At 42.7% G+C, this 25,955-nt stretch overlaps 3 protein-coding genes across 6 annotated transcripts; 1 reads left to right on the top strand and 2 right to left on the bottom strand.

Moving 5' to 3' along the window:
- Positions 1-25: 25 nt before the first annotated feature.
- Positions 26-14,553, bottom strand: pdcd11 (programmed cell death 11). Of its 3 annotated transcripts, none has more exons than XM_044114177.1 (36): positions 14,468-14,553; positions 13,119-13,297; positions 12,873-13,004; positions 12,601-12,768; positions 12,045-12,206; positions 11,843-11,963; positions 11,576-11,739; positions 11,384-11,485; positions 10,663-10,875; positions 10,466-10,590; positions 10,311-10,371; positions 10,069-10,215; positions 9,723-9,974; positions 8,958-9,083; positions 8,688-8,882; positions 8,428-8,598; positions 8,134-8,347; positions 7,899-8,048; positions 7,229-7,341; positions 6,622-7,121; positions 6,040-6,102; positions 5,849-5,945; positions 5,651-5,740; positions 5,425-5,527; positions 5,160-5,337; positions 4,431-4,487; positions 4,238-4,360; positions 3,912-4,034; positions 3,643-3,808; positions 3,364-3,504; positions 3,127-3,270; positions 2,059-2,309; positions 1,801-1,969; positions 1,027-1,180; positions 758-923; positions 26-399 (listed from the first exon to the last, which is right to left on the bottom strand). In XM_044114177.1, exons 2-36 carry the CDS (start codon positions 13,218-13,220, stop codon positions 228-230), a joined length of 5,415 nt encoding a protein of 1,804 aa, XP_043970112.1. In that variant the 5' UTR covers positions 13,221-13,297; positions 14,468-14,553; the 3' UTR covers positions 26-227. The 3 variants fall into 3 exon arrangements, with proteins under 3 accessions (XP_043970112.1, XP_043970110.1, XP_043970111.1); XM_044114175.1 differs by having other exon boundaries at positions 12,873-13,007; XM_044114176.1 differs by having other exon boundaries at positions 12,873-13,007; positions 14,411-14,491.
- An 81-nt stretch (positions 14,554-14,634) lies between these two features.
- On the top strand, positions 14,635-16,414 carry atp5md (ATP synthase membrane subunit k). The gene is made up of 4 exons (XM_044114243.1): positions 14,635-14,745; positions 15,769-15,874; positions 16,106-16,199; positions 16,277-16,414. The coding sequence occupies exons 2-3, from the start codon at positions 15,788-15,790 to the stop codon at positions 16,193-16,195; spliced, it is 177 nt and encodes a 58-aa protein (XP_043970178.1). The 5' UTR covers positions 14,635-14,745; positions 15,769-15,787; the 3' UTR covers positions 16,196-16,199; positions 16,277-16,414.
- A 115-nt stretch (positions 16,415-16,529) lies between these two features.
- taf5 (TAF5 RNA polymerase II, TATA box binding protein (TBP)-associated factor) lies at positions 16,530-23,065 on the bottom strand. Of its 2 annotated transcripts, none has more exons than XM_044114196.1 (11): positions 22,234-23,065; positions 21,096-21,321; positions 20,690-21,005; positions 20,427-20,590; positions 19,930-20,065; positions 19,687-19,807; positions 18,659-18,788; positions 17,929-18,093; positions 17,645-17,822; positions 17,076-17,253; positions 16,530-16,961 (listed from the first exon to the last, which is right to left on the bottom strand). In XM_044114196.1, the coding sequence occupies exons 1-11, from the start codon at positions 22,640-22,642 to the stop codon at positions 16,747-16,749; spliced, it is 2,238 nt and encodes a 745-aa protein (XP_043970131.1). In that variant the 5' UTR covers positions 22,643-23,065; the 3' UTR covers positions 16,530-16,746. The 2 variants fall into 2 exon arrangements, with proteins under 2 accessions (XP_043970131.1, XP_043970130.1); XM_044114195.1 differs by having other exon boundaries at positions 21,096-21,324; positions 22,234-23,064.
- Between the last annotated feature and the right edge of the window lie 2,890 nt (positions 23,066-25,955).

Genomic DNA, 25,955 nt, shown 5'->3' on the forward strand with positions numbered 1-25,955 from the left:
AAAAAACCCAACCTCATAACTTCTATTATCATTACGCATTGTTTATTTTACACAATAGGTTAAAAAAAGGTGAAAAACAGCTGCTTGTTTTTAGCATTTATAGATCACCACGTTGCATGGACCCAGGATCAAACTTCGACACTCAGTCAACAACATTACAAGAGTTCAAACAAAGGCTGATGGTTTTCAGGGACTCGGTTTGGGTCCGGTGATGTATGTTTCAGCTTTCAGTTTGCAGCATCTTTGCCTTTTGCTTCCACGAACTCCATGGCCTTCTCTTTGACCGCCTGGACGCTCTGAGGGGTGCCGTGCTTCTTCTCGTACTCCAGGTAGCGCTTGAAGAAGAACTTGATCTTCTTCACGGAAACGCTGAGGTGGATCGTCCGATCGAAGACGGCCCTGCGAAAGGAGAGGAGCGGAGAACGAAATGAAACCCAAATGCTGGGGTCGTTCAGACGAGACTTTTTGAATGTTTTAGAACAGAAGATATACAGGTGTGAAGAAATGCATTTCAGTGCCCACAGGAAAATCTAAACAATCAGCATAGTTCCAGTAATAAACTAAACTAGGGAGATCATATAGAAGTTGAGTAAAAATGCTCCAAGAATGGAGCCTTGAACTCCACAAGAGATCCTCATTTTCTCAGATTTGTACTTATTTCCTAAAAATGTACTTTCATCTGAAAAAAAATGACCTTCGATTATTTATTGTGCCGCTTCTGTACATAAATTCCTCAGCGGTAGGAGCTCGTGTTTACCTCACTTCCTTCTGCGATCCGTGTTTCACCATGAGGTTGATGAAAACGGACCAGAGGTCCGTGCGTTTCGGGTAGTTCGTCAGGACTTTGTCGAACATGTTGCGACCTCTTTCAGCGTCGCCGAAGCGGAACTCCATCTGAGCGAACTTGGTGATGACATCCACACCTAGCAAGACGCCGCAAAACACAGGAAACATCACAACTGGTAAAATCCTGACGTTTGTTCCCGTGTCTTGAGAGATGAAACAAACCAAATCGGCTCATCTTACTCTCTTTGGGGGGCAGACTCGTCAGCGCCCTCTGCAGGAGAGAGCTGGCGGCATCACTTTGGCCCTGCCGGAGCAGGAAGGTCCCGTAGCTTAACCACACTGCTTTGTTCTGCCGGAAACGTTTCACCATGGTCTTATACAGACCCTCTGCCTCCTTGATACACAACACAAACACACATTAGAAGCTGGAGGAAAAGTAATTTTACTAAGGGTGTTTTCACACGGGATGGTCCGGCAGACTTGGTTCGATTGGGGACCAAAATTGCAAAATTTGTTAAGTTTTCAGCTGGTGTGGTTCGCTTTCACACTGCACTATGTCAAATGATCCAAACTAACTGAAAAACCTGTTCCCCCTCCTTTTCCTGTGGTGGTGCTGCACCAAGAACTACTGAAGGAAACAACATAAAAACCTCTGAAGCAACTTCCTTCTTCACAAGATGTAAATAAAATAGTCAGGGCAGATTTTAGTGTTAGTAGGATTTTTCCTACACATCTGTTCATCTTGTAGTTATCCAAAATGCCCTTCGCTCTAACCCGCTTCCTGCTTTCGGAGCAGTCTCCAGTCTGCTTGGCATTCAAATCGCAGCAGAATTCACTTCAACCGAACTGAAACCTGAGCAGGAAAGTTCTCCGTCTTGGTTCACGTCAGAGTACGATTGCACATTCACGTCTCCCCAAACGGCTTTCCAGCCAAACGACCTGGTGTTCAATTAAAGAGGACTAAACGGAGCTGCTGTGAATGCAGCCATGGTAAAAAAAAAAATAAACTCGGACCTTGATTTTGTTGGAGTTGGTGTAGATGTCGGCCAGCTGCTGGTACACGGGCATGGGCTCGCAGAACTGCACGGCTCGCTCAAACACCTTTTTCAGACTCTCCTGGGTTCCGTACATGTTCTCCAGGTTCAGCAGGGCCACCCACACGTTCAGCTTCTCCTGCTCCTCCCTGGACACAGACACAGAGCGGAGTCTTAACACCGACGCTCCGTTCTCACCACCGTCTGCGTGGTGGGGGCGTCGGTGCTTGTAGAACACCTGAAGGAGATGGTTTTGAGGGCCCTCTCGGCCACCGCCCGGGCCTGCTCGATCTGCGTGGCCTGCAGGTGGTGGGCCATGTACTGGAGCCAGAGCAGCGAGCTGCTGGGCGAGGCGAGCAGCAGCCGCTCGAAGGCGGCCGCGTCCTGCGGCCGGAGGCTCGGGTCCATCAGCTCGGCTTCCCGCTGCAGGAGGGCCTTCTCCGCTGACTTCTTGTCCTGCTCGAGCTCGTGGCGCGTCTTCTTCTGGGGCTGGACGATTAAATACAAAAAAGAAAACAAGAAAGTGACCATGGAGAAAAATCAGGTGAGACCAATTAAAGGGTTTTATGAAACGATTGCTTAAATAGTCACACAAATTGGTTTTTCAAATTTATTTTTACTAATAAAAATCTGAAAAGTGTGACATGATTTTGTATTCGGACCCTTTGAATTAATGCTTTGTTGAACCGCATTAGAACACAAAAAAAAAAAACCCGACTGGCACGAGAACAGACAAATTTAACAAAATGTTTAACACACAAAATATTAGCCAACCTTTATTTAAATTGCACAGACCAATGAGACCAAAAATAAGACGTATCCAAAAATGTGAAAAATTGTTTCCCCTAAAATTTATGGCATTTAGCAAATAGAAATAATTTTGATAATTCTAGAAGGAAAAGTTTATTCTGATTTAACTTCAGAGAGAAGAAAATGTGTCCCTTTTTATCAGGTGAATGAAAACATCTGGTTAAACTGTAAATTATGTTTTTACAACTTCAGGCTTTTGATCAAAAGATAAGACTGTACTTTATTACAAAAGTGGGCAGATTGAACATCCAGCACTTTCCAAGCCTTGAAAAGTCACCAACTGAAATTTAAGTATTCTCAAGGATTTGACAACTGCAAAGACTTTCATTAGTAAAATGACTAATAAATTACTCATTATTTTTCTTTTAATTCACATTACCGGCCCACTTAATGTTAGTAAAGTGGAAAAAAAAAAATCCAACCAAAATTCACAGAAACATGAAAAAGCTGAAGTGATATAAACGGCACCTTGACGGATCCCTTTTGATCGTCTCACCTTTTCGTTGCCGTCTTGCTCCTCTCCGTCGCTGGACTCACCGTCCTTTGCCTCCAACACGGGCTTCAGGGAGCTCAGCCCCACGTCCCAGGAGAAGCCGGCTGCCACCTGCAGCCTGGACGGACCCGTCGAGCTGGAAGACACCTGCAGAGGCAGAAACACACCGATAATGTTCTCCAGCTGCGGGGGCCTGAATATATACCAAAAGCAAAAAATAGTGTCTGAAGTTCAGCTTACCTGAGCAGAATCACGCTTTACTTCCTCCCCCTCATCCTCCTCTTCTCTGAAGTAGACCTCCACTCCGCTGTCATCACCATCAGCTTTTGGTTTGCTTGATTTCTTTTTCTTCTTCTTCGGGATCTGGGGCTCTGCTGGTTTCTGTAACATGAATGAAAAACAAAGACTGACCTGAGGGCCTAAAGATCCTGGATGCAGCTGTTGTGGACTTTCTGTTTGACTCTAGTACTGTTAAATATATGAAAGTAAGACGATAGCAGCTGAAAGAATGTTCGTTACCTGTTCGCTCTCGGCGTGCAAACGTTTCTTTGCCTTCTTTGAGTCGCGCTTCTCCGCGTCTCCGACGAGACGCAGCGGGAGGCCGAGGGATTCCGGAAGGATGTCTGGCTTTCCGGTGTCCGCGGGGAGAAGAGAGAGGTCGACCAACTGGTCCTCCCTGTCCACACTGAGGAAACAAACAGAAGTCATTTCGCCTGATTTAAAAAAAATAAATAAAAATAAACACAAAATACGATCGCAAAGTCTGAGCTGAGACGTTGTGTTTTCACCTGAGGATTTTTGTGGTGAGGAGGGTGTTGACCGGAAGGTGACTAGAGAGGATCTTGTGGTTGCTAATGAAGTATTTGGAGGACTGTTGAAGTTGAGCTCTTCCTGTGATGTTATGCGACAGCCTGGAAACAGAGGAGAGGATAGAAATGATGAGGAAGAGATAACTTGTGGGGGGTTTTTTCCCTTCAGCTCCCATCTCTGTGTCCACTTGAGAGGCTCAGTGGTCCGAGAACAAAGCCTTGAGGTGCTCCACATTTGATCTTTTGTTTGCAAATGTTGCCAATGCAGCACTGAAATCCAGTAAATCCAAGACAGAAGTAGTTACCTGATGAAGACCCCCTGCTCACTCACAGTCTTCACATAACCTCGGACCACCTGGTCCAGCCGCAGATGGTCCAAAGACAGGACTTCTGGGTCCTTCGCTGGCTTGGTGCTCTGTGGGTTCAGCCTGGAAGGACACGCTGCAATGAGCCATACGTTCTACAAACCATGCAACTTTTCGCAATGACTGTTCTTACCGTGATGGACGTAGGGACAGGTGCCACTTTCCATTCTGCACATCTAGAAGGTAACACCTGAGGGGAAGCAGGGTGGCAACGCTTGGCTTTAAAGAAATTTAACTTTTTCTTAATTAACTGTATTCTCAGGAAAAAATACTCAAATTTGACACAACTAAAATAAACTAAGTTTAAAATGTGAGCTTTCATTTTACAGCTCACCCTGTTCTGTAAACATGGAAAAAAAAACACATTTTAATCAAGATCCTGTCTGGGGTCCACCTTTGCGTATTTATCCTATTTATTCTACTATAGTCTATTCTCAGATGAATATCCATGCAGGATTTTTCATAGTTTCAGACTCTTTTTTTTTATAACATTAAGCGTCTCCACAACCATTCTTTTGTGGTCTTTCACAATGTATAAGCCTTTCAATGTTTTTCTATGGACTTTGGCTGTTGCAGCAAAATCCAAATGGAGAAGGAAAAATGAAAACCTAGAAATTGTCCCCAGCACATTGCCATTCTAGATCAGCTAGATCTCAAACACTACATTCTTAGTGAGAAGGTTCAATGTTTACTGTCAAGAGACGCTCATATTCATTTCAAGAATGTCATTTCTTGCCATTTTATTGACTGTGGCTTAAACATCAAAATTACAAGAAATACATTGAACTCATTCGTGATATTCTGACTTTTTTTCTTTTTAGATGATCCCGTCAAAGAACGCTGAACCTCATCATCAACTAACCTGACGAGCTGATCCTTCCTGAACGCCTCCAGAGGGTTTGGCCTGTAGGTGTCAGCGACGTCAGTGACAGAAACCGATCCGGTGCCGCCAAAGGGGAGCTTGACCACGAGGCCGACTTGCGGCTGAACACTGGTCACCATTCCCAATGTAATGCTGCCTTTCTCCAGTTTATGGGTCCCTGGGAAAGCAGGAAAACAGGGAGAATGAGAGTCATCGCCACCGAAACATTAGCAAAGCATTTCAACATCAACTCTGCCCTCTCTACCTGAGAGCGACAGCACAAAGCGATGAGGCTGGACGCTCGCTTCCACCACTTTAGCGCGGACCGCCTGGCCGAGCTTGAACAGTTTTTCTGGGTGGCTGGCATCCTGGACATGGAAAAACAAAAATTTACTCAAGGTCAGATATTTTCTTAAGCAAAAATATATTCTCACAATTTAATTATCAAAAGAAAAGCTAAACAACTTGAGCACAGAATCTGCATCACTCACTTTAGGATCTGTGATCATGGAAAGCAGGTCCACGGTCCCTGTGACGCAGGGGTCAGAGGTGACTTCCAAGCACTTCTTGTCTGATTTAAACTGGAAACAAACAAAACCACTGAAGGAAGAGCTGGAAAGAATGACTGGAAACATTTGGATCTGCAGCCATTACACAGTAAATCCACTGAAACGCTCCTGAAAGTTCACCTTTGATACGAAACATGTGATTTCGTCGCCGGGCTTATAGCCGGCCAGTTTATCTTTTGATGTCACTGGTTTAAAATCCACACCAGGATCCAGTTGGCTACAAGAAGAAAAACATAAAGTTACCAGGCTCAAAATGTAAAGGATCCATAATCGGGACACGCGATGTGTTGACTATGATCCACTTTGGTTACCTGGGTATAAGTGTGAGCTCAGGAATGGTGTACTTGAATTTGGGGTGAGAAAACGGAAGAAATCTGAAATCAAGAAAGATCTTGTTACAAAGACAGCCTTTTGAAAATAGAGAAAATGGACATAATTTGTTTACAGCTGGACGATCCGACTTAAAGATAGAAAAATTTTCCCGCTTTCTTATGTTAAAAAGTAGTTCTAAATAAAATATTTTCAAAAAGTGGCTCTTATTTCAATTGTCCCTTCTGTGAGTTGTACGACAGGGTTAGGGTTATTAGGGACACGCTAGGAGAAGTTTTGATTAGTTATGAGAATACAGTCATAATATTAGCAGAATAAAGACGTCATTTTACAGGAACGTCATTAAAGCTAAACTATAAATGCAGTTTAAAAATTACTACTTTTTTAGATCCATCAGTTGTCAACCAGAATCACCAAAATAAACAAATGAAGCATTTCACTCAGTGGGTAATGAATCTATATGAGAGATTCACTTTATGAACCGAAATGCTGAAAAACAAACTAGTTTTAAAACTTCCTGATAAACACACTTACGTACAACGACACTTAAAGGTTGCGTTAACCTGTGACTGGTGGCTTCTCGTCCTCCGATGACCCTGGCTTTGACCACGCTGCCCACTCTCACCGTGGACGTGGGGAAGGACCCCAGCGTGACCTCGGCTGGCTCCACCACCTGCGACACGTGGACGCTGCCCGTGCTCCCGTCCTCCAGCGCCACCTGGATGTAGGTGGGCTTCACCGACCTCACTTTGCCCTGCAGGACTTCGCCGAAGCGGTGTCCCGAAGAGTCCGCCTGGTTCTCCGAAGCCGTACGCTGCCTCTTTGGCGCGTTGCCCTTCCACAACACCAGGGGGAGCCCTTCCAGTTGCTCGCAGCTGGGTTCTACGACTTCCACCGTCAGAGTCATCCCCACCTTGAGTCTCTCCGCCTCGGACAGGGCGACCTCGTTCGGGTGGCTGCAGGTCTGGAGCAGAGTCAGCTGCGCCGCATCGTTTAGCGAGATGACAGCAAAGTCCCGGTCGACGAACTGCACCACCGCACAGCAGTCTGAGCCTTTATTCAGCTGTAAAACGGAATGTTAAAAATTGAAGGATAATGTAATGCAACGCGAGAGAAAAAGGGCTTGTATAACCTGCTGAAGTCAAGACAGAAAACATTAACAACACTCACAGACTTCTTCTTCCCCAGCAGCTTTGGGAGGACGGAAACATGGACACAACTAGACAGGATGTCGACATTAAGGATGACCGCACTCGCTTTCTGCCCAGGGGTCAGGCTAACTCCTGGAAAACAGGCAGATACGCTCACTGGTGGGGCTATTGATGCAGTCAGAAGATGAGTTTTTAAAAAGTGGCTCTTATTTCAGCTTCCCTTCAGTGAGTTGCACGACAAAGCATTAGGGCCAGGCTATGAGAATTTTTGCTTAGTTATGAAAACATAATCATAATATTAGCAGAATAAAGATGTAATTTTACCAGAACGTCTTCAAATTAAGACACAAATGTTGTTATAATGAGTAAAGGCTTTCTACATTTGTCAGGATCTGATGTGACCGCCTTATTCCATGTGGTTTTACAGTTTGTCCAATCCTGCCCAAGTCCTGCTACTATTAACAATTTGATACAGTTTATAAACAGTAAAGGTCAGATTGCTGTGTTGGTCGTCTCTGATTAGCTGTTAATCTCAGCCTCTGGCACCAAATAGTCTGAATTTACTCTAACTAAAGAAACCAACAGCATGTTTTCTACTGTAGGCCAGACCTTAGACTAAAATCTTTCATCAGATTCTGACAACAGAAACTCTGAGGTATCCCTTTAAGACCTGTTGGGTCTGAACGTACCCGCCACATGGCGTTTACTGGCGATGACGTCAGCACCAGGCAAGTCGTCAAACCTAAATTTGGCCCCGTCCTGTGTGGCTGAATCCACCGTCAGCTTCAGCTTCTGGCCGACGGTCAGAGCGGCCAGCTGCTGCCGGAGTTCACCGTCATCTGTAGAGACAGGAATGACGAGAGGGGAAACCGGCAGAGCCAGGTTCTGAACAGGAACTGAGAGAATCCGAAGCCATCAGCAAACCTCTGACAGTCAGCATTTCCTTCACAGTTCGTCTCTCCTGTATGCCGTTCAGGAGCGCGGCCCGGGCGTCCCCGGCAGGCGTTATGACCTCAGGGATCTTCAGCGTGACCAGGAATCGCTGCTTTTCTTCATCCAGGTTGGTCACCTTGGCGATGACCGTCTGGCCCACCTTGAAGGCGGTCGTCATGTCGCTGATGAACTTATCCGACAAGGCCTGTTGTAGTCAAACAAAAACGCTCAATGTTGAAAACAGCTGTCATCAGGAAAAAAACGATTCCCAGCTCTTCAACTCACAGATTTGGGTGCAAGACCAATGAGACCGTAGGGGAACTCCACAAAGACGCCGTAGGACATGATGTTCCTGATGCAGCCAACCAGCTGCATCCCCACGGTAATCTCAGAGAAATCTTTGGCCACCGCTCCTTCCTCCAGTGACGATATCACCCTTGGTTTCTTGGTGAGCGTCTTTAAAAGAGAAGCAGCTAAGGCGGAAATAAACCGTTTCACACCACAGAACGTCAACTTCGGTCTAAACGGCAGATGGGAAAGGATACGATGTTCTGCTTGTTCTTGTTAAAGCAAATGAGGTTTGAAATGGTGTCTCCTTCCTGCAGGACCTCCCACAGCAACTGACAGTTGGACATGTGATCGGAGAGATGCACTGTGGGTAAGACGGCGCGCCCCTCGTCTGGGAGGATGACGACCTCCAGACTGTTGATGGATTTCTTCGCCACCCTTGCTTCCACCCTCTACAAGGCAAATAAAATGTAGCCGGGAAAATAGCAAAGTTTGATGGATGCTAAAAACAAGAACTCTTGTTTTACCTTTCCAACCTCGCAGTCAATCGGAGGCTCGGTAGATTCCTCCGTCTCCCTCTTTCCCGCCGCCTTAAATGACAGCAGCAGCTTCTCCTGCTCTGGGTCACATTTAAGAACTTTGGCCTTCAGCACCTGGAAGGTAAAGATGGAAAACGACCACGTACACTCAGATGAAGGAATGGCGTTTCAAAATTATTCAAATTTTCCAAATCCCCAATTCTTTGTGTCAATAGGCATCTTCTGAGCAGCTGTCACCTATGAGGTACTCCAATGTATGGAGGTACGTTGAGGTACCCCTCCTATTAAATATCTACATGCTCCAGCTAGCTCAGGTTAATACAAGCAATGAGATTAACTACCATGGCTACGCAGATGGCGCACTACTTTACATTACAACTCCAAACCCATCCAAGCACTGAGCAGATACTCAGAACGAATCAATGCGTGGCTGGACCACTGATCAATATATTTTATGTATATTTGCTTGATGATGGCATTTGAAAAAAATTTATGTTTATTGCTTGTTTCATAATAGTTGGCCATGATGTTTTTGTGGTGTAAAGACACTTTTTTTGTTGCTGAAAAGTGCTAAATAGATAAACTTGACTCGTCTTCCTTTTTTGTCCATTGTATATAATATAACTAAAACCAAGAATCTGCAGCAGATACTGGTCAGCGGTCAGGCTTCAAATGTGAAGCCAAGGGGGAAAAAAACGCAGTCTTTATTTTCCAAACACCTCGGCTCCTCCATGCAACTCGCTTATGTCTCACCTGTCCAACATAGAAGACGTCCTCCGGACAGACGATGGGCTCAGAGCTGAGCTCCTCCAGCGGGACCCGACCTTTAACGTTGCCATAGAAACGGACGATGCAGCCGAAGTCTTTGACAGACACGATGAAGCCGTGGGACACCCGGCCGGGACGAGCGTCGTTGTAGGTGAGGAACAGCGGCAGGGGGCTCTCAACCAGTGTTTTCTTCCGGGTCAGACGTAAATTCTTGTTGTCCACGTCCACCGACAGCACCTGAAGTTCATACACAACCAGACGTGCTAATCTGACTGAAAACCCTTGTAGAGGTTTCCTTCCTGCATCTTTTTCAGGAGAGAACAGTACTGACCCGACATTTGACCTTCATCCCCTCGACGTACTTCTTCTCCGGGTTTTTCAGGATGATGTCAGAGAGGTGCGTCCGAGGCACCAGGCCTTTGACGTGCGCCGACAGATGCACCACCATCCCTTGGCTCAGCAGGACAGACACCGTCCCCTTGGAGGACAACAGAGGATTAAAACAGTCCAAATCCTTACGAGGCGGGTTAAATTAGCGACTTTAACCTCGACAAAACAATTTCTCTATTTCACCTCTACAACTTGGCCGGGGTGAATATCCTGGTATCTATAAAATCGCTGATCAATCACGCTCCTGCAATCAGGACACAACGTAAGGTGGTCAGTGCGAGACAGCGAGGCCACGTTCTCTGACGTAAAACGAATAAGAAAAATCGGCCGCTGCGTACTTTCGTAAGCTGACAAAATAAATTTGCTCCATGGGGCTGAAGTCCAGGATCCTGCAGGTGTGCTCGGGCATCGCAGAGACCTTGTTTTCATTGGCCGGGTTGCTTGGCTCCTTCAGATGGTTCCTCTGTCAAGACACATGATAGATATTATGTCAAGGTCTTTAAAGCAAGTTCATCAAATCACCGGCTTCACTTACATGCGCAAAGGCCGGGGTTTTGTCCGGCAGCTCCAACATGGCCCCCGACATGTGGTGCATCGCGGTCATCTTGCACTCCATCACCACCTCTCCGGTCCGGTCCCCACCGGGAGGAGCGGCGTCGACGTCGGACACGGGCTGCAGGAGGTGGCTGCGCAGGCTCAGCCCGACGAGGCGGGTGGTTGGCTCAATGTACAGAACGCACGCTCGCACCTGGTTGGTTACGGAGCGCCGCAGGTCAACACGCAAACAACACACTAAATTATTAATGCGTCATAAATTAATTCAACTCTACACTTCCTGAATTCAACTTATCTGTCAAACTTGACTCTTAAAATCTGTGGGCGGGGCTAACAGTGTTTACACCAAGATGACTGGCAGGAACTGAGCCAATCATGTGTCTGCAGAGGTCGTTTATACTATTCCCCTGTGTTATGCAGCAACCAATACTAGAACTGTGATGAATTCAAACCATCACACAGCTTTTTTTTATTGTTAAATTCTTAAAATATACATTGAAGAAATCAGACCATAGTGGACATAGTCATTTGAAATTATATTCATCCGTTTACCTGGAAGAGTACTGGACCCCCATGATTGCATGAGTTTACTTTTTAAACTTCAATTAGGATTAAATGTTCCAGGCAAGAAGTTTAAATCTGTGCAGATTAATTGAAGTCGAGACCCACTGAGGCAGCAGAACAGGCAGAGGGAGTTTTACCTGAAGCCCCTCTCTGTAGCTGGACTCCTGCTCCATGTGCAGAAAATCCACCTGGCCGCTGAAGGAGGACATGAAGTCCAGGTGCAGGCCATGTTTGGTCACCTGCAACCCCGATATGCAGGGGTCATTTAAAGAAGCAACTCTTTCAGCTCAAATCGCATCCAAAGTAAAGTGAAAGGAAGCCTTCATCACCTTTTTAACGGTAGCTTTGACTGTGAGGCCCGGCAGGAGGTTGGTGAGAGTCCAGCCCTGTTTGGCGTCAGCGGAGGCCCGAGCCGCGGCGGAGAGCCGGACGACGCGGCCGTCGTTCTTTACTTCCTCTACCCGAGAAGTCACATACTGACCCACTTTAAGCTCTGCATGCACGGCGAACACACCAACATTTAAGAAACGTTTCCCAACTGAGGTCTTTTTGAAGCTGCAAAGCTAAGTTCAAGTCATTTTGGGGGTAATTTTTACCTTCACTTTTATGCTGTTTGCTCTTTGTAGCATCCTCGGGCAGGAAGGCTTTTGTTCCACTCACGCCAATGTCAATTATAGTGCCATGATCTTCAACACTCTCCACGCACCCACTCAGGACCTGATTCATCGAGACAAGCGTTAAAAGACAAACAAAGATCTTATTGTTTTGTTAAAACTGCTGGCATTCACTCCAGCTCACCATTCCAGCCATCAGAGAGCTCGAGGTGAGGCTCTTGTTGACCAGCTTCGGATTGACCGACAGCTGAATGCTGAGCGAGCCTCCTTTAGTGATGTCCATTTTGGAAACCACACATCGGAGCAGCATTCCCGGCCAGAAGATTTGGGACAAAGAGCAGAACTCCTGCGAAGTCAGAGTGCAAACGTACAGCGTGCTTAGACACTTTGAATTTTTAGATCACACGACATCCATAATCTAATGAATTTTACAGGAATTTCATGTGACACACCAACACAAAGTAGAGGAAAGATTATATCTGGACTTCAGTTGAAAAGTGTTTACAAAAAATTGGAAAATATCACTTGATAATTATGTCTTATTGGAAGAATAATATCTGAACACCAACTATAAAGTCCTAAAAAAATGCAAACATAAAAAGAAAAACTTAAATAAATAAGCAATGCTGAGCCTGGTGGGGGCACAAGAAAATCCTGGTGAGGGAAACCCCGACTTTACGTCGCTGTAAGCCGCTGAGTGTCTCAGACGAACATCGAACAGTTCAGACCGAATTAGTCACCTCGTTTTCAACCTCCAAGTCCAGCTGCTCGCTCAGCAGCTTGGTGTAGGCATCACAGACGTTCCTGATGCTGAGGAAGCCTTGCAGGCCACACGGGAGGCTGACGGTCACCTCAAAGTCGGCCACCTCCTTCACACAGCCCAGTAACAGCATCCCTTCTCTCATGTTCTGAGTTAAAACATGTTGCACAACTTAGCTTGACTGACAAAACAATCAGAAGTAGAAATCCAACCAAGGGTTAAACGTTTACAGGAGATGGGTATGTCTCTCACCTTTATGTGCAGAATCTCAACGCTTTCAGCAACAGTGTTAAGCGTCAGGCCACCTTCTTGCTCTTCTGTCTTTTGCTTTTTGACTTTCTTGGTGCCTCCCTTTTTTTTCTTTGTTGTCGTTGGTTCATCTGACTGCTAAAGGGAGAAAAACATTTGGGTTAACTTTTCTGGTTGGAGATGGGATTGCAGAGGAGCTTATTTGAACAACATGTGTTGATATCAATTTTTTTTGTTTGTTTTTTTTACCTGAAACAGATTGTCCACTTTACTCCGCTCCACTGTGACTTTACTGCCTGTGGGCTTCTTTGTTTTGCCTCCACGAGGAAAATCCTCCTCTACCGACGCCATGTTGGATGAAGCTGGGGATGTCTATGATTTGAAGAAGTTTCAGTCGACACACGGAGTATATCCAAATCTCCAAAACGCTGCAGACACACACAAAACAAGAGTTTGGATGATGATGCTAGACAGAGAGCATCGGCTTGTCTATTTTGAAGACAATAGCTAATAAAAACCCCAAATTCTGTTCCAATTTTATTCAAAATGAACAATAAGATAGAAAGATTTGTTAAATGTATGTATGAGAAGATTGTCTTTACCTACCACCCTCAAGAAACTCAGTAAGCCTCAAAATGTTGTCGCTGTTCCCAAGCATATTAATAGAAAGTTCAGTGCAAGAAAAAAAAAAACATTCTGTCAATGCCTTAAAAAGACTGGAAAACAAAGTCAATCCGAGAGTTTGGAGGAAACATACTAGAAGGAAATAACAAGATTATATAAAAATCATTTTACGTTTCATTTGGAAATCAAAGACTCAGCGTTTGGAGGATGGGTGCAGATGAACAGGACTCAAGTTAATTGAGGTCATGTGTGGAGCTTCCACAGTCAGTAATGATTTCATCTGTTGCTCTGTTGTGTTTTATCGGGTCAGAGCAGACATCTTGCATTTTAGAGCACTGTATGCCATAGTATATACATTTGCTGGATAATTTATTTTCCAGCAGCACACTGACAAAAGCACCAACGACACATTAGTAATTTATGCAAATTGTAGTTAACTTTACAATATCACAGTACTAAAATAACTTTTTTTCTGTTGGTCTTGTATAATAATCTAATTTTCTAAGAAAATGCATTTTGGATTTTCATTAGTTGTGAGTCAAAATCGTTGATTAAAATAAACATAACTTCAATTATAATGAATACATGCATTGTAATAATGTGAGCTCTATTGTATGGAATTGAACTGATTAAAATTTACTTAATTGTATTGGTTCCTATTTTCTCCGTGGTCCTTTATAATATTAGTACGTAAAACATGAAAGAATATGGCTCACTAAAAATCAATTGAAATACAGTAAATAGTTTAATCTTAGCAGAAATGGAGCGGTCTAACAAGCACTTTGAAAAAAACTCTCATCTTCCACCGACTCTGATTAAAGTCCAACTAGATTAACGTCAACAACCTCCCCAGAAGACAGTAATCCTCTCCTGAAACATTATATCTTCCTTTAAAGATAAATATGTCAATACAATACCTGACTTTGAGGTATTTATGTATACCTAGACTCAGATTTGTCCATGCAGTAACTCACATGTTTTTCAGCAACACGCCATCGTCCCAACCCGGAAGAAAAACTCGTCAGGGCGGTTCTTCTGTTTTCCAATCACGGTGGAGAATTGATGAAGGTCAGTAATTTAAGCCAATCAAAGATCGTTTCTGGTCCCAGAAATGAATGACGTTGTTTTCAACCAATAGCCAATCGCATCTGGACTGCCAGCAGTGGGCGGGACTTCCTGGAAACGTTAGCATTGCGGCCTCTGTTGAAGGGCACTTGTCTCATTCAGCTAGCTCAGGGGTCGTGTGTTAAAGGTAAGCTACGACACGTTTATGCTTTAGTACGTTAATCCTATTTGGTCTCATAACACGTGAAAGGAACAAACATGTCTTTGTAACTCTTCTGTTTTTAGGGAATGGTCTGGCAACGTTAATGACTATCTACTTAGCTTGGTAGCTAACTCTGAAAGCTAACAGTGACTTCACAGTGTGCTAACTTGTTTTTCTGCTTAGTTTCACTAATTCTTAGTTAATAAGTATAAGGTTACTCTGACAAATATCTTACAATGACAAGTATTAGATTAGAATTTGGTTTAATTAATATTGCAGTATTTTTGCATTTCAATGAAGATGTCAAACCACCTATTTAGTTAAATCTGCTTTAATTTTCAAATAGTTTTTTTTTTTTTTTACTAAAACACCAAGTGTTTTTAGATTTTTCCATGTCTTTCCATTAGCATGGCATTCGATGATTTAAAGAAAACAAAATTGCTTGAAATATTAGCAACAACGACTTTCCTTCCATGACACCTGCTGTAATCGGTTTTGCATAAATTGGATTCTCGTTCACAAATCTGAATTTATTTTTAGGAAAGATTAATAGCACCGAGTTAAACTATAGAAACTTGCCAACGTTTAAGCATTGGCAAGTAGGGGTGGGCGATGTGGAGTTAAAATTTTATGACGATAGTTTTTGGTATTTTTGTGATCACAATAAGTGATTTATGTTGTTTTTTTTTACTATTTTTTACTTTGCAGTATTTTGTGTAACTGTATGGCTGTGACTGCACTGCACAGGGATCACAGTCACAAATAACTATTTGAAATAGGCTTCACCTGTTACATAAAGAAATGTGACTTTTATAATTAAAATTTAAAATGTAACTATTTATATTTAAACATTTATTGATGCTCTCATAGAGGATATGGAACAGTGGAGAAATTTGTTGAAAAATAACAATTCCAAAAATGCAGTCAATCTTTTTAAAATATCATTCATCGTAAATTAGAGTCAGTAATTGATTTTTGCTGTAATATTGGCTCTTATGTTTGTGGAAGGACCATACGTTTAGCCAGGATGGCAGGACACGACGCGGGGAGTCAGCACCAGTTCACTGGAATTGCCAAACACTTCAATTCATACACAATCGTCGGAAGGAGGAACGTAAGTTCTTTTGATTAACTATTTAACCCTAAAGTTTGAATTGAAGCTTCAAGATTTTACATTTGTTCTTTGTGCAAACTATTATAGCGGAACCAAAAATAATTTGAACACAAGTAGTTCTTTGAACATGATGAGTCGCAAAGCTAGAATCAAACCTGTACGATGCATGTTTTATTGTAAAGTTAAAAAAAGTACTTGTTTTAATACGTCTGCCTTTTTTTTTTGTTTTAGTGTGTTTTGGCCACTTATGCCAGCCTTGCAGCCATCTTCCTTTTCTTCAAATTGAAGCCCAAGAAAAAACCTGCTATCACAGAGAAGTAGTTATGTAAGCATATTCAGCTCTTTCTATGCTGCAAGCTATTTTCAGTTCCAAAGACTTATAGCTGATTGTTTCCTCGACAGGTTTTTGTTTGATCTTCATTTCTAACTGCTTGGAGTGGAGAGAGAGAGAAAGAGACAGAGAGCAGCTGGACATGCTTGTAATAACATATGTCTGTTTGGTTTCCTTGTGTAAACAATAAAGAAAATGTATGCTCTGGATATAGAAAACACTTTGTTTTATTTACAATGTGGATCAGTATAAAAGAGAATATGTTACAAAGATGAAAGCCATGTTTTGAGGTAAACTGTGAAGTCATGGCAGCGATTTATTAAAAGAAAAAAAAAGTGGGGGCTGGGGGGTCAACGAGGCAGCTGAAAACTGCAACAGTTAGCTTTGTTCTGGGAACCTGATTGGTCAACCGGTTACTACTTCAGTCCGTTAGCCAGAAAACAAACTGATGATGTTTATTTGTACAGTTCAGAGGTTAATGATGTGCATCATGTCAAGCTTTAAATGATTTCTCTCCTCCTTCCCTGATGGTCCAATGCTGTTATGGATTATAAGCGCCTGCAGCCAGAAGCAGGTTCCTCCGTGTGAAGTGAAGATGAACTACAGGTGTTGATTTGGTCATGTAGGTGCCCAGCAGAAGCTCCTGGGAGTTATCCTGTAGGTGGATGTGTCCCGTAGCCGCAGTGAAGTCATCCGTTTCTAAATCGTCAAACGCTTTCATCGCATCCCACAGGCGAACCGTGTTGTCCATAGAACCTAGAAAGAACGAAACGACGATCACTTGGGGGCGGGGGGGTTATAAAAGCCTTCGTTGCCTTTTTTTTTTTTTTTTGTTGATTTAAAGGGTACAGTGAGATGTTGAGCACCCACCGGAGCCGAGGATCTCTCCATCCCTGCTGAATCTGAGGGAGTAGATGCACTCTGTGTGACCCTTGAGCTCTCCGACCATCAGTCCATGACCGATGTCCCACAGGAGGACTCTGCCATCAGTGGCTCCCGAGGCCAAAAACTTCCCATTAGGAGAGAACGCCAGCGCATGGATGGGACCCTGATGGATTGAGAAAAAAAAAACTGGTTTATCTTATTTGTAATCACCAACAGGATCCCACATTTATGGACTACATGTTAAACTCAAAATGAAACTGAGGTCAGAGAGGGAAAGTCTCATTTTATTTCTGATCAATTTCTTTCTTCTGTTAAAAAGACACATTAATAATAATAAACAGAACTATTAATTGAAGTTACTATTTTAGCAAGCAATATGTACCGTCACTGCTTCCTGTTTTCAAAATAGGCAACTAGATCATGTTCAAATAGTTTCTTTTTCTTTTTTGTATAAATGCTTTTCCATTCTTATTTCCCCCCCACACTGTCATACCATGATAATCCTTCCCATTTCATTTGAAAACTGGCGGCTGCCCGTTCTTGTGAAATCTCACCTTGTGACCGGTGAAGATACGGACGCAGTTTCCGGTGAGGACGTCCCACAGGCGGATGGTGCGGTCCGACGAGCCCGTGGCCACGTAATTTGCGTTGGGGTGGAAACGGGTGCAAGTGACGTCGGCCAGGTGACCGGCGAATATCCGCAGCGGCTGGTGGTGATCGGTCGCCCACAAGCTGTCGGAGAGAGAGCGCAAAGGAACAAGTCTCTACATTGAGCTGCGACATGTGGCCTTCCTCTACAGACGCACAGAACTGCAGGGGTGTTGAATGCGTTTCTCACCGGGCGACCCGGTCGTGCCCCCCGGAGATAAAATAATATCCGTAAGGGGAGAACTGCGTGTCCCACACTGGGTAGTTGTGGCCTTTGTATCCCACCAGACAGGTGAACGTTAGGAGGCTCCACAACCTGACCGTGGCGTCTTCAGAGCACGACAACAGGTAGTTTCTGAACAGGTGAAATGGTCAGAAATCACATTGTTCTTCACAATAAAGTAAAAACGCAAAACAAAAATTTTCACTTATTTTTGTTTTATGACAGAATATTAACAGTTTTACTCCTACAATTCAAGCCTGTACCTAAATTAAGAAAAAAATAAATAAAAATCGACAAGTGAGGACAGGACAGAATCTACATAATCAAACATGGTAACTACTTTGTAACTTAGACTTTTAGCACTAATAGGCTTTTTTTATATGAATGTACCTGCTGTGCAAAAATCCTGATTCCTCTCTCATTTCTTTATACATTTCGCTTTCTATGACCAAAGAGTTTATTGCAATCGTTTAAAGTTGTTTTGATCAACATTTCTTCAGGCTTTCTGGACTTACTCCAGTTTGCCTTTGGACTTTAGATGCTTGCCAAACACTTTCTATCCCCTAACTGATGATTTTTAGAGGAATAAAATTTTTTACTCAAGTCACAGCAAAATCTAGGAAATACTTGGGTGATTTTCAGCTGAGCATATTCTTCTCATGGGGTTTTATTCTGGTCAAGTTGATCAAAACTGTACCTGTCTGGGCTGAAGCTGATGCCATACACCGGTCCGCTGTGTCCATAGAGGCACTTCGACTCACTGGCCGTCTTATCGTCCATAATCCTCTCAAGAACATCATCTGACTCTTTGTCAATCAGATTCAAATCTTAAAGAGGGAAAACACATATAAAAATAATGTTTTTCTTTGAAACTATGTCACAATAGCTACAGGGTTCACACACTTTTTCCACAATAAACTTCAAGCACTTCCAAGGTAAGTTTTTAAACTTTTTCAGCACCACAAACAATGCAAATTATCTAAAGAAAAAAACAACACAGTTTCAATTCACTATTGAATTGATGTCACTTATTGTTACCGTTATTAATAATCTACATTCTACAGAAGAATCAAACTAAAATATAACAAAATTTTAGATTTTGAAGACTTCCTCACACACACCCTATACACCCGATTAGTTCAAGAATAAAACAGAAATGTATTTTTAAAAAGTATAAAATATAAAACAACCTTTATTTCAATTACAAAAATCAATAAATCACTGAGACATTAGGAATGATAAATATTAATTTCATTGAAACAATCCAAATAAATCATGTTAAGGTAAATTGCCTTCCTGCTCAAATTAAATGCTAAACATAATATACAAAGAAAGTTGCAGAAAATATGTGTTATGAAATCTTCTCGCTAAGTTTTATGGCATTTGACAAATAAAAATTATTTTGGTAATTTTATCTAACCTAAAAGCAAGAAGAGTTTAGTCTGATTTTCACTTCAGACAGCGAGAAAAAAAAAATAATCAGAATTTTATTAGTTGTATAAAAATATCTGGTTTCAACTATAAATAACGTTTTCCAAATTTAGGCTGTTAATCAAGCAGTAGATTGCACTTTATTACAAAACTGTGCAGTGTCTAAGGACACTTTAGAAGGTCCTTGCACACAAATCAAGCACATTATAAACCTTGAAAACGCAGAATTTTAATTCAAGGCCCCTTGTGAAATTTGTTGCTAAAGCCGTCATCGCTCATTGTGGTTTGTCTGACCTGCGGCGGTCTTGACCTTGCGGAGCTTCTTCGGCGTGACGCTCCACACCCGTACCGTGGAGTCAGCGAAGCCCCCTGCGATCAGACTGGAGTCGTCCGTAACGTCAACCGCAGTTAAACCCTGAAGGGGCGACATGAAAAAAGAAAAAGAAGGGAAAAAAAAGCTGATTGCTACCAACTGGTCAGCCCCAACAACTCCCATGAAGAGCAAACGCAGTCCGCAGGTCATTTGAGGTCATTTGCCTGGTATGCGTTGAGAAAGGTGTAGAAGCAGATGGAGGGCAGGTTGTCAGGTCCCAAACGAATTCTCTTGGTGGATTCCTTCATGTACATGATCTTGTCCAGCTTGTCTGAGTCTTTTAGTTCTGGTAGAGGTATCCTAAAAAACAAAAATCGCTCAAACACTGAGAAACAAATCCTGAGGAAGAATGAGAATCTGGCGGACTGTTCAAAAGCATCAACATCCAATGAACTTTTTCACGTTTTTCATACTACAACTAAATTTCAATGTATAAAGTTTTGCCCTTTCTTAATAAAACATCTCAGCAGAATTAAACAACAATATGCAATTTCAGAGCGTGTGAATACTTTTGGAAGGCATTGAAAATTTTAAGAGTTCATCTTAGAATTAACTCTTATAAATAAATATTTATGTTGTTCACAGAATTTCATTATTATGCACATTATACCGTAATGTGAGAGTCTAGAGGTGTGAATTAGGAATGCACGCATGGCTGTACCTGGTCTGTGAAGGAGCATTTGGATCCTGCTTCTTGCTTTTGGAGCCGGTGCTGTCCTTTTTGGGCTTTTTCTTCTTGGGTTTACCTTCCTCGTTCTCTGCTTCCTCATCCTCATCATCAAGGGGAAGCTCAATTTCTGGCTCCTTCAGCAGGCCATAGTAAACCTATGCAAATTAAGAAAAACCAAAAAACAGACAAGTTAAAAATACAAAAAAGCATGAGAGAAAAAAATCTAAAGCAAAAATATAATTTAATTATCCAACCTTGGCCTTATTTGCTTCTCGTTTGGCCTCTCCAGCCAAGCTGCCGGACATGGCGTCGATCTGGCTCTTGCTGCGCGGCATGCCATCGAAGATGTCGATGTAGAGGTGCTCTTGGATTATGTTCCATATCTGATTGTTCTGGCGCTCCTGCAGGTGCCTCTTCAGCAGCTGGTAGGAGTCGCGGGAGATGCGCAAAACGAACTTGCTGGTGCGGAAATCCAGCAGAGTCTCGTTCCCTCTCATGTGCTCCTTCTTCGTAAGGCTTGACAAAATGCGTAGGTCCTCTTCGTAGTAGCACTCCTGGTCCCCGCTGAACCTAAAAACGGGGGGGGGGGAAGGGAAAATAAATACGATGGGATGATGGGTATTATCAGGGCGTAGACTAAAATATCCTGAAGACACTCACTTTTCAAAGAAGGCCTTAGCCTCGCCTTCATGATTGTTGTAGACCAGTTCCAGGTACATGTGGACAAACAGAGGGTAGAAGACCTGAGACAGTTCGGCTCTGTGGCAGTCCAGAACGGACTCGATGAACTTCTTCAGGCCGCTGTAGTAAACTTCATAGAGAGCTGGGTCTCCCTGCTGACTGTAGGCCGACAGAACCACGTTGACGTCTGGCTGATCCTCTCCGGCTGCTGCCAGAAACAGGTTTTCCATCATTGGTAGATTGAACACATTCAGGCATAGCTTCTGGCTTCTAAAAACCTAAATGTGAGTTCAGGGTTTCCACACACTTTAATTTCAAAATTGCAAAGAGCAAAAATACAAAGGTTTAACAGGAATCTAACATGAGGGAGGAAAGGAAAAATAAATGGATGGATGCAAGTTTTAGACAATGGGACAGGGGAGAATACACCTGTATATGAAAATATGTTTTCCACTCTGTGTTTTCTGTTTTTGAAGCGTTTCAAAATTGGAAAACACTTAACTCAAATTCCAAACTTTTACAGGCATTTACCAGTAACCTGAGAAAATGATGCAAAATGCTTCAGAAACTGTATAACATTACAGAACACAACAAGTTCATCCATATATTCGAAGGGTGTCAAACACATTTCTATTGTGGCCCATATCAAGATCATAAAAGTCCTCAGAGGGCCGATTTGTGACAAAATATATTAATAAAACTAAACTGATGTATTTTGGCAGTATACAACTAGATTTGATTTTATTTGATTGATACACTAATATTTCAGCACACACCTGCTATCTTGAAGGTTGTTTTTATGCATCCTTCCAGAATCTAGAGGGCCACAAAAAAAACCTACGGCGGGCCAGATTCCCTCCCCCCAGCCTCCCAGCCTTGAATATAACACATGTGATACATTCTATCAATTATCTGTGGAAAAAGGTAAAACTTAACAGCGCAAAACTCAATAAGTTGGGCATATCTGTGCGAATGTTTGACTTTACAGTATTGGCCCGGTTCGCTTACAATCTGCAGATGTATTACTAAACAGAGTAACTTTCTGTTGGTTTTAAATTAACACCAGAGATATTTTCACCTGTTTCACACACTTAACATGAGTTGGAGTAAACTGTACCTTTGGTTGGCGCCTTAGCTCCGCCGGCAGCAGAGACGGTCACCCGGCTGAGCAAAGCGCTTGCATCCCCACCATCTATGTCCGCACCACTTCCCAGCCCAGAACCGGCTGAGTCAGCCCCCTTTGGATCCAGAACCTCCTCCGGCAATCCCGCCTCGCGACGCAGAATTTCTGCGGACTCTGACAGTTTGTTCTTTCTGAGGAACTGCAGCACAGCCAGCAAGGTCTGCTGGTCCTCGGGGGCTCCCGCCGCCGGCTTGTTGTTTCCAGCCGCAGCACTAGAGCCGGGGGACGCAGAGAGCACTCCCGCCTCGTTGGCGTGATTATTTCCGAAGCCATCGGTCGCTGGTTCTGATTTAATGTCGGCTTCTTCTTTCGCGTCGACTATACTACCCTGTACGGCCGCCATTTTCAAAATGAAATACGCATGCGCAAGATTGAAAAACGGAAACCGCCAATTGCATTATGTCGAGTCACCTGATTGGTTGAAGCGCATGTCAGTGAAATTCGAAGATTCTAAATTAAGTCCCGCCCCTTTGTCAAGATTCAAAACTGGTTTCAGTCCCACTGGTTGCTGCTTAGTGTTACTCTGTGGAAGAATGTTATTGGCACAATCATTTGCAAGTTGGACACGAACAAACTGTGATGTAGGCCAACTTAGCATGATGTTTATTTTAACTAACTTGAACCTGTATTTGCTGCTTATGGTGGCAGCATGTTATTTCTGAATTGTTCATTTTGTGGAATTTTGCTCATAATCATATTGGATGAGGGGATGCATGCTTGGACAGTTATTCCCTGTAGTTTTGAAGGCTGTGCATAAAGGATTTTTACTCACGCTTTTTTTTTTTAACTTTCGGAAAGTTGCTATGATGTGTGAGCGCGGCCACAAATTTGTTTTTAAGGAGCGCCTCTTTAACATCTCCAAAGCCCAAAGAAAACCTGAACTGCAACCCCAAATTCCAAAGAAGTTGAAAAGAAGGCTTTGTGGATGCAGAGCAAGACCAAAGAACAGAGAGGCGCAGAAGGAACGTCAAACGATCTCATCCATTGACCATAATGGGTAACGGCCATATCCCAGACTCTAACATCCCTCTACCTGGTGTTCTAACCATACACTAAGGAGTGGCAAAAGCAAATGAGGCGGATTAGCAGTGCTTGCCAACAATGTTCTGCAGTGGAAATGAGTTTTGCAGTAGTTGATCTAGGCCCCTTAGTTCCAGTAAAACTGATTCTTGATACTTCAGCATAGGTACCAACATTTTGGGCAATTTGACTGGGCATTTTTCAACTTCCTATAAAAAGTTTTGATTGTTTTTATTGTATGAATCCAGTCTCTTTTTTTGTTAACTTTCAGCTGCTCACTTCAAGTGTATCCAGCTGTGTCTTCATGCTTAGTATTAGTAACAGATGTGTGTTTTTTTGTACCACAGGGGGGCACTCTTTACACTCACGACCAACTCACTCTCAGGGATGTCAAGATTTAAAAAAGAAAAAGAAAAAGAGAGATATTTTTCCCCATTAAAACTGTTGAATTACATTTTTATCTACAGTCACAGTGAATAAATATCAGCAAAGAATTGGTAGATTTTGTTCATAGGTATTCCCTGATAGCTGTAAATTAGAGTGACATCAGGCCTCCAGGGGTAAACAAATAGTTAATTTCCCCAGATGATCGGTAAAATTACATGAACATGATTTATTATCGTGTAACACAATTTTGTTCAGCAAAAAGAAAACAGAAACATGAGAGTCTCATTTGAGTAACAGCTTTGTACAACAAATTAGCTTCAAACCTATTGAGGATTGATTATGAACCAAAATCACACCTCTATTCAGAGATTATTGGGGACCTTTTTATTATCAGGGGCATCTGATGTTGGTGTAGTCTTGGAAACATGGAGGAGGTAGACAGGAAACTCCCTGAGGCAGAACTAATTCAAGGACACCGAGTTTGTGGATTTTGGTTTATGAACCGATTCAAAAAGAACAAAACCACAAAATTAGATCCAGTTTGGACACATGTTTTCACAGGTTTTGCTAATTTCTTCTACTAAGACTTGTCATAAGATGTCCTGGTCATAGTCCTCATCTTTAGGTTCTAATGATTTACTACAACTGCACTTATCTTTTCTTTTTGCAATATCATACTATCATAGGAGCTAATTTATACCTGTATCCTTTTTACAGCTTTTAAATCCAATCTTTAGTATGTTCACCTTGAAGCACCTTGAGGCAAAAGACATGTAGAAAAATTCATGTTTTCACCTTGCATTCTGCTGAGGTGGGGTTCATTCCCTCCTGCACAGACCAACGATCATACCTGCCTCAGTAAACATGCCAGACATGCTGTCAGACGTGTGACGCTGACGAGGCAGGTCTCAGGTCAGCCAGGCATACGTTTTCATTTCAGTGAAGCTGTCACGTGCAAACAATCAAAACGGATTCATGTTTTGATTTTATTTCACCTTTTTTTGTTGTTTGTTTGTTTTTTAACCATCCCAAGTCGTGTCCCATTCCAAACCTGGACTCCATGGAGGTGACGCCCCAGCAGCTCTGTGATGAGGGCTGGGACAGAAGGCGCAGATGCGGCGGGATGTTGTGTAACACTGCGGCGTTGCTGCTCCATGTGAAGTAGAGCCGGCTGGGGGGATGGGGTGCGTTAGTTTGTGGGTGTAGTGTGTGAGACAACATGAGCAGCTCAGGGCGTGGTCAGCTTTTCTCCGATTGTTGTAAAACTGCTCATTACGTTTGTTTGGAAAAATAAAATCTGACTTGTGATCAGTGAACGTTCTCCCTGCCTGGTCGGCTGTGAAAAATACCTAAGGTTTCGTCCTGCTTGAGGAGAACAATGACGTAATTTAATGTAAAAAAAAAAACAACAAAAAAAACAAACTTCAATGGAAATGCAACACAATAAAGACACCAGAAGCAATCTGCTGATGTCTCATCCTTTCTGATGATGATTGGATTAGACAGCAATTAGTTCACAAACAACTTGTTTACTGACTGAAGTGAAATGAGAGGATAAAAATACACTTCTGTTCTCTACCAATGGCAGACGCAGACACATTAACAGCCTTGGTAAAAATGTGCAAAAAGTTTTAAAGTAAATGTAGATTTTGTTGCAGTAGTATAACCTCACTCTGACATTTTTTGTTTTCCCCCAAATAATCCAGCATATGAATATATTGTATTTATTTACTGAGTGGGGAAAATAATCTCGAAATAAATCACTGCTATTCACCAAATCATTCTTGTAGCCCCAGCTGTGAGTATTCTTTCTACCAGTTTGGCAACACGTAGTTTCTCTAGCAATATTTTTACAGTGTTGGAGGATTTGGAGAGCGCGATCTGGGACGTATCATTCTTGGAAATATTTTATTTAAATGTTTTATTTTCCCTTCTCTTTTAAATTGAGGGCCAGTGGTTTGAAAACACACCTTTTTGTTCTTTGAGTCCGAAAGCTAATAATAATTAGCTTTAAGGCTAACTTGATCTCATTCCACATTTCTCAAGACAAGCTGGTTCTTAAATATACATCCTCTGCATCTTTCTGCTGGTTTTTGTTTTTTGTTTTTCATGTAGGTCATTTTGTCATTTTTATGAATAAAAAAGCATGAAGAAAAAAATGTTTATTTATGTAAAGCAGCTATTAGTACACACTGAGAGCTGTTGAGCTATTATTTTTTGATAATCAGGTGGTTCCTGGACTTGATTTT

The sequence above is a fragment of the Gambusia affinis genome, linkage group LG04 (genome assembly GCF_019740435.1).
Source record: "Gambusia affinis linkage group LG04, SWU_Gaff_1.0, whole genome shotgun sequence".
NCBI lineage: Eukaryota > Metazoa > Chordata > Actinopteri > Cyprinodontiformes > Poeciliidae > Gambusia > Gambusia affinis.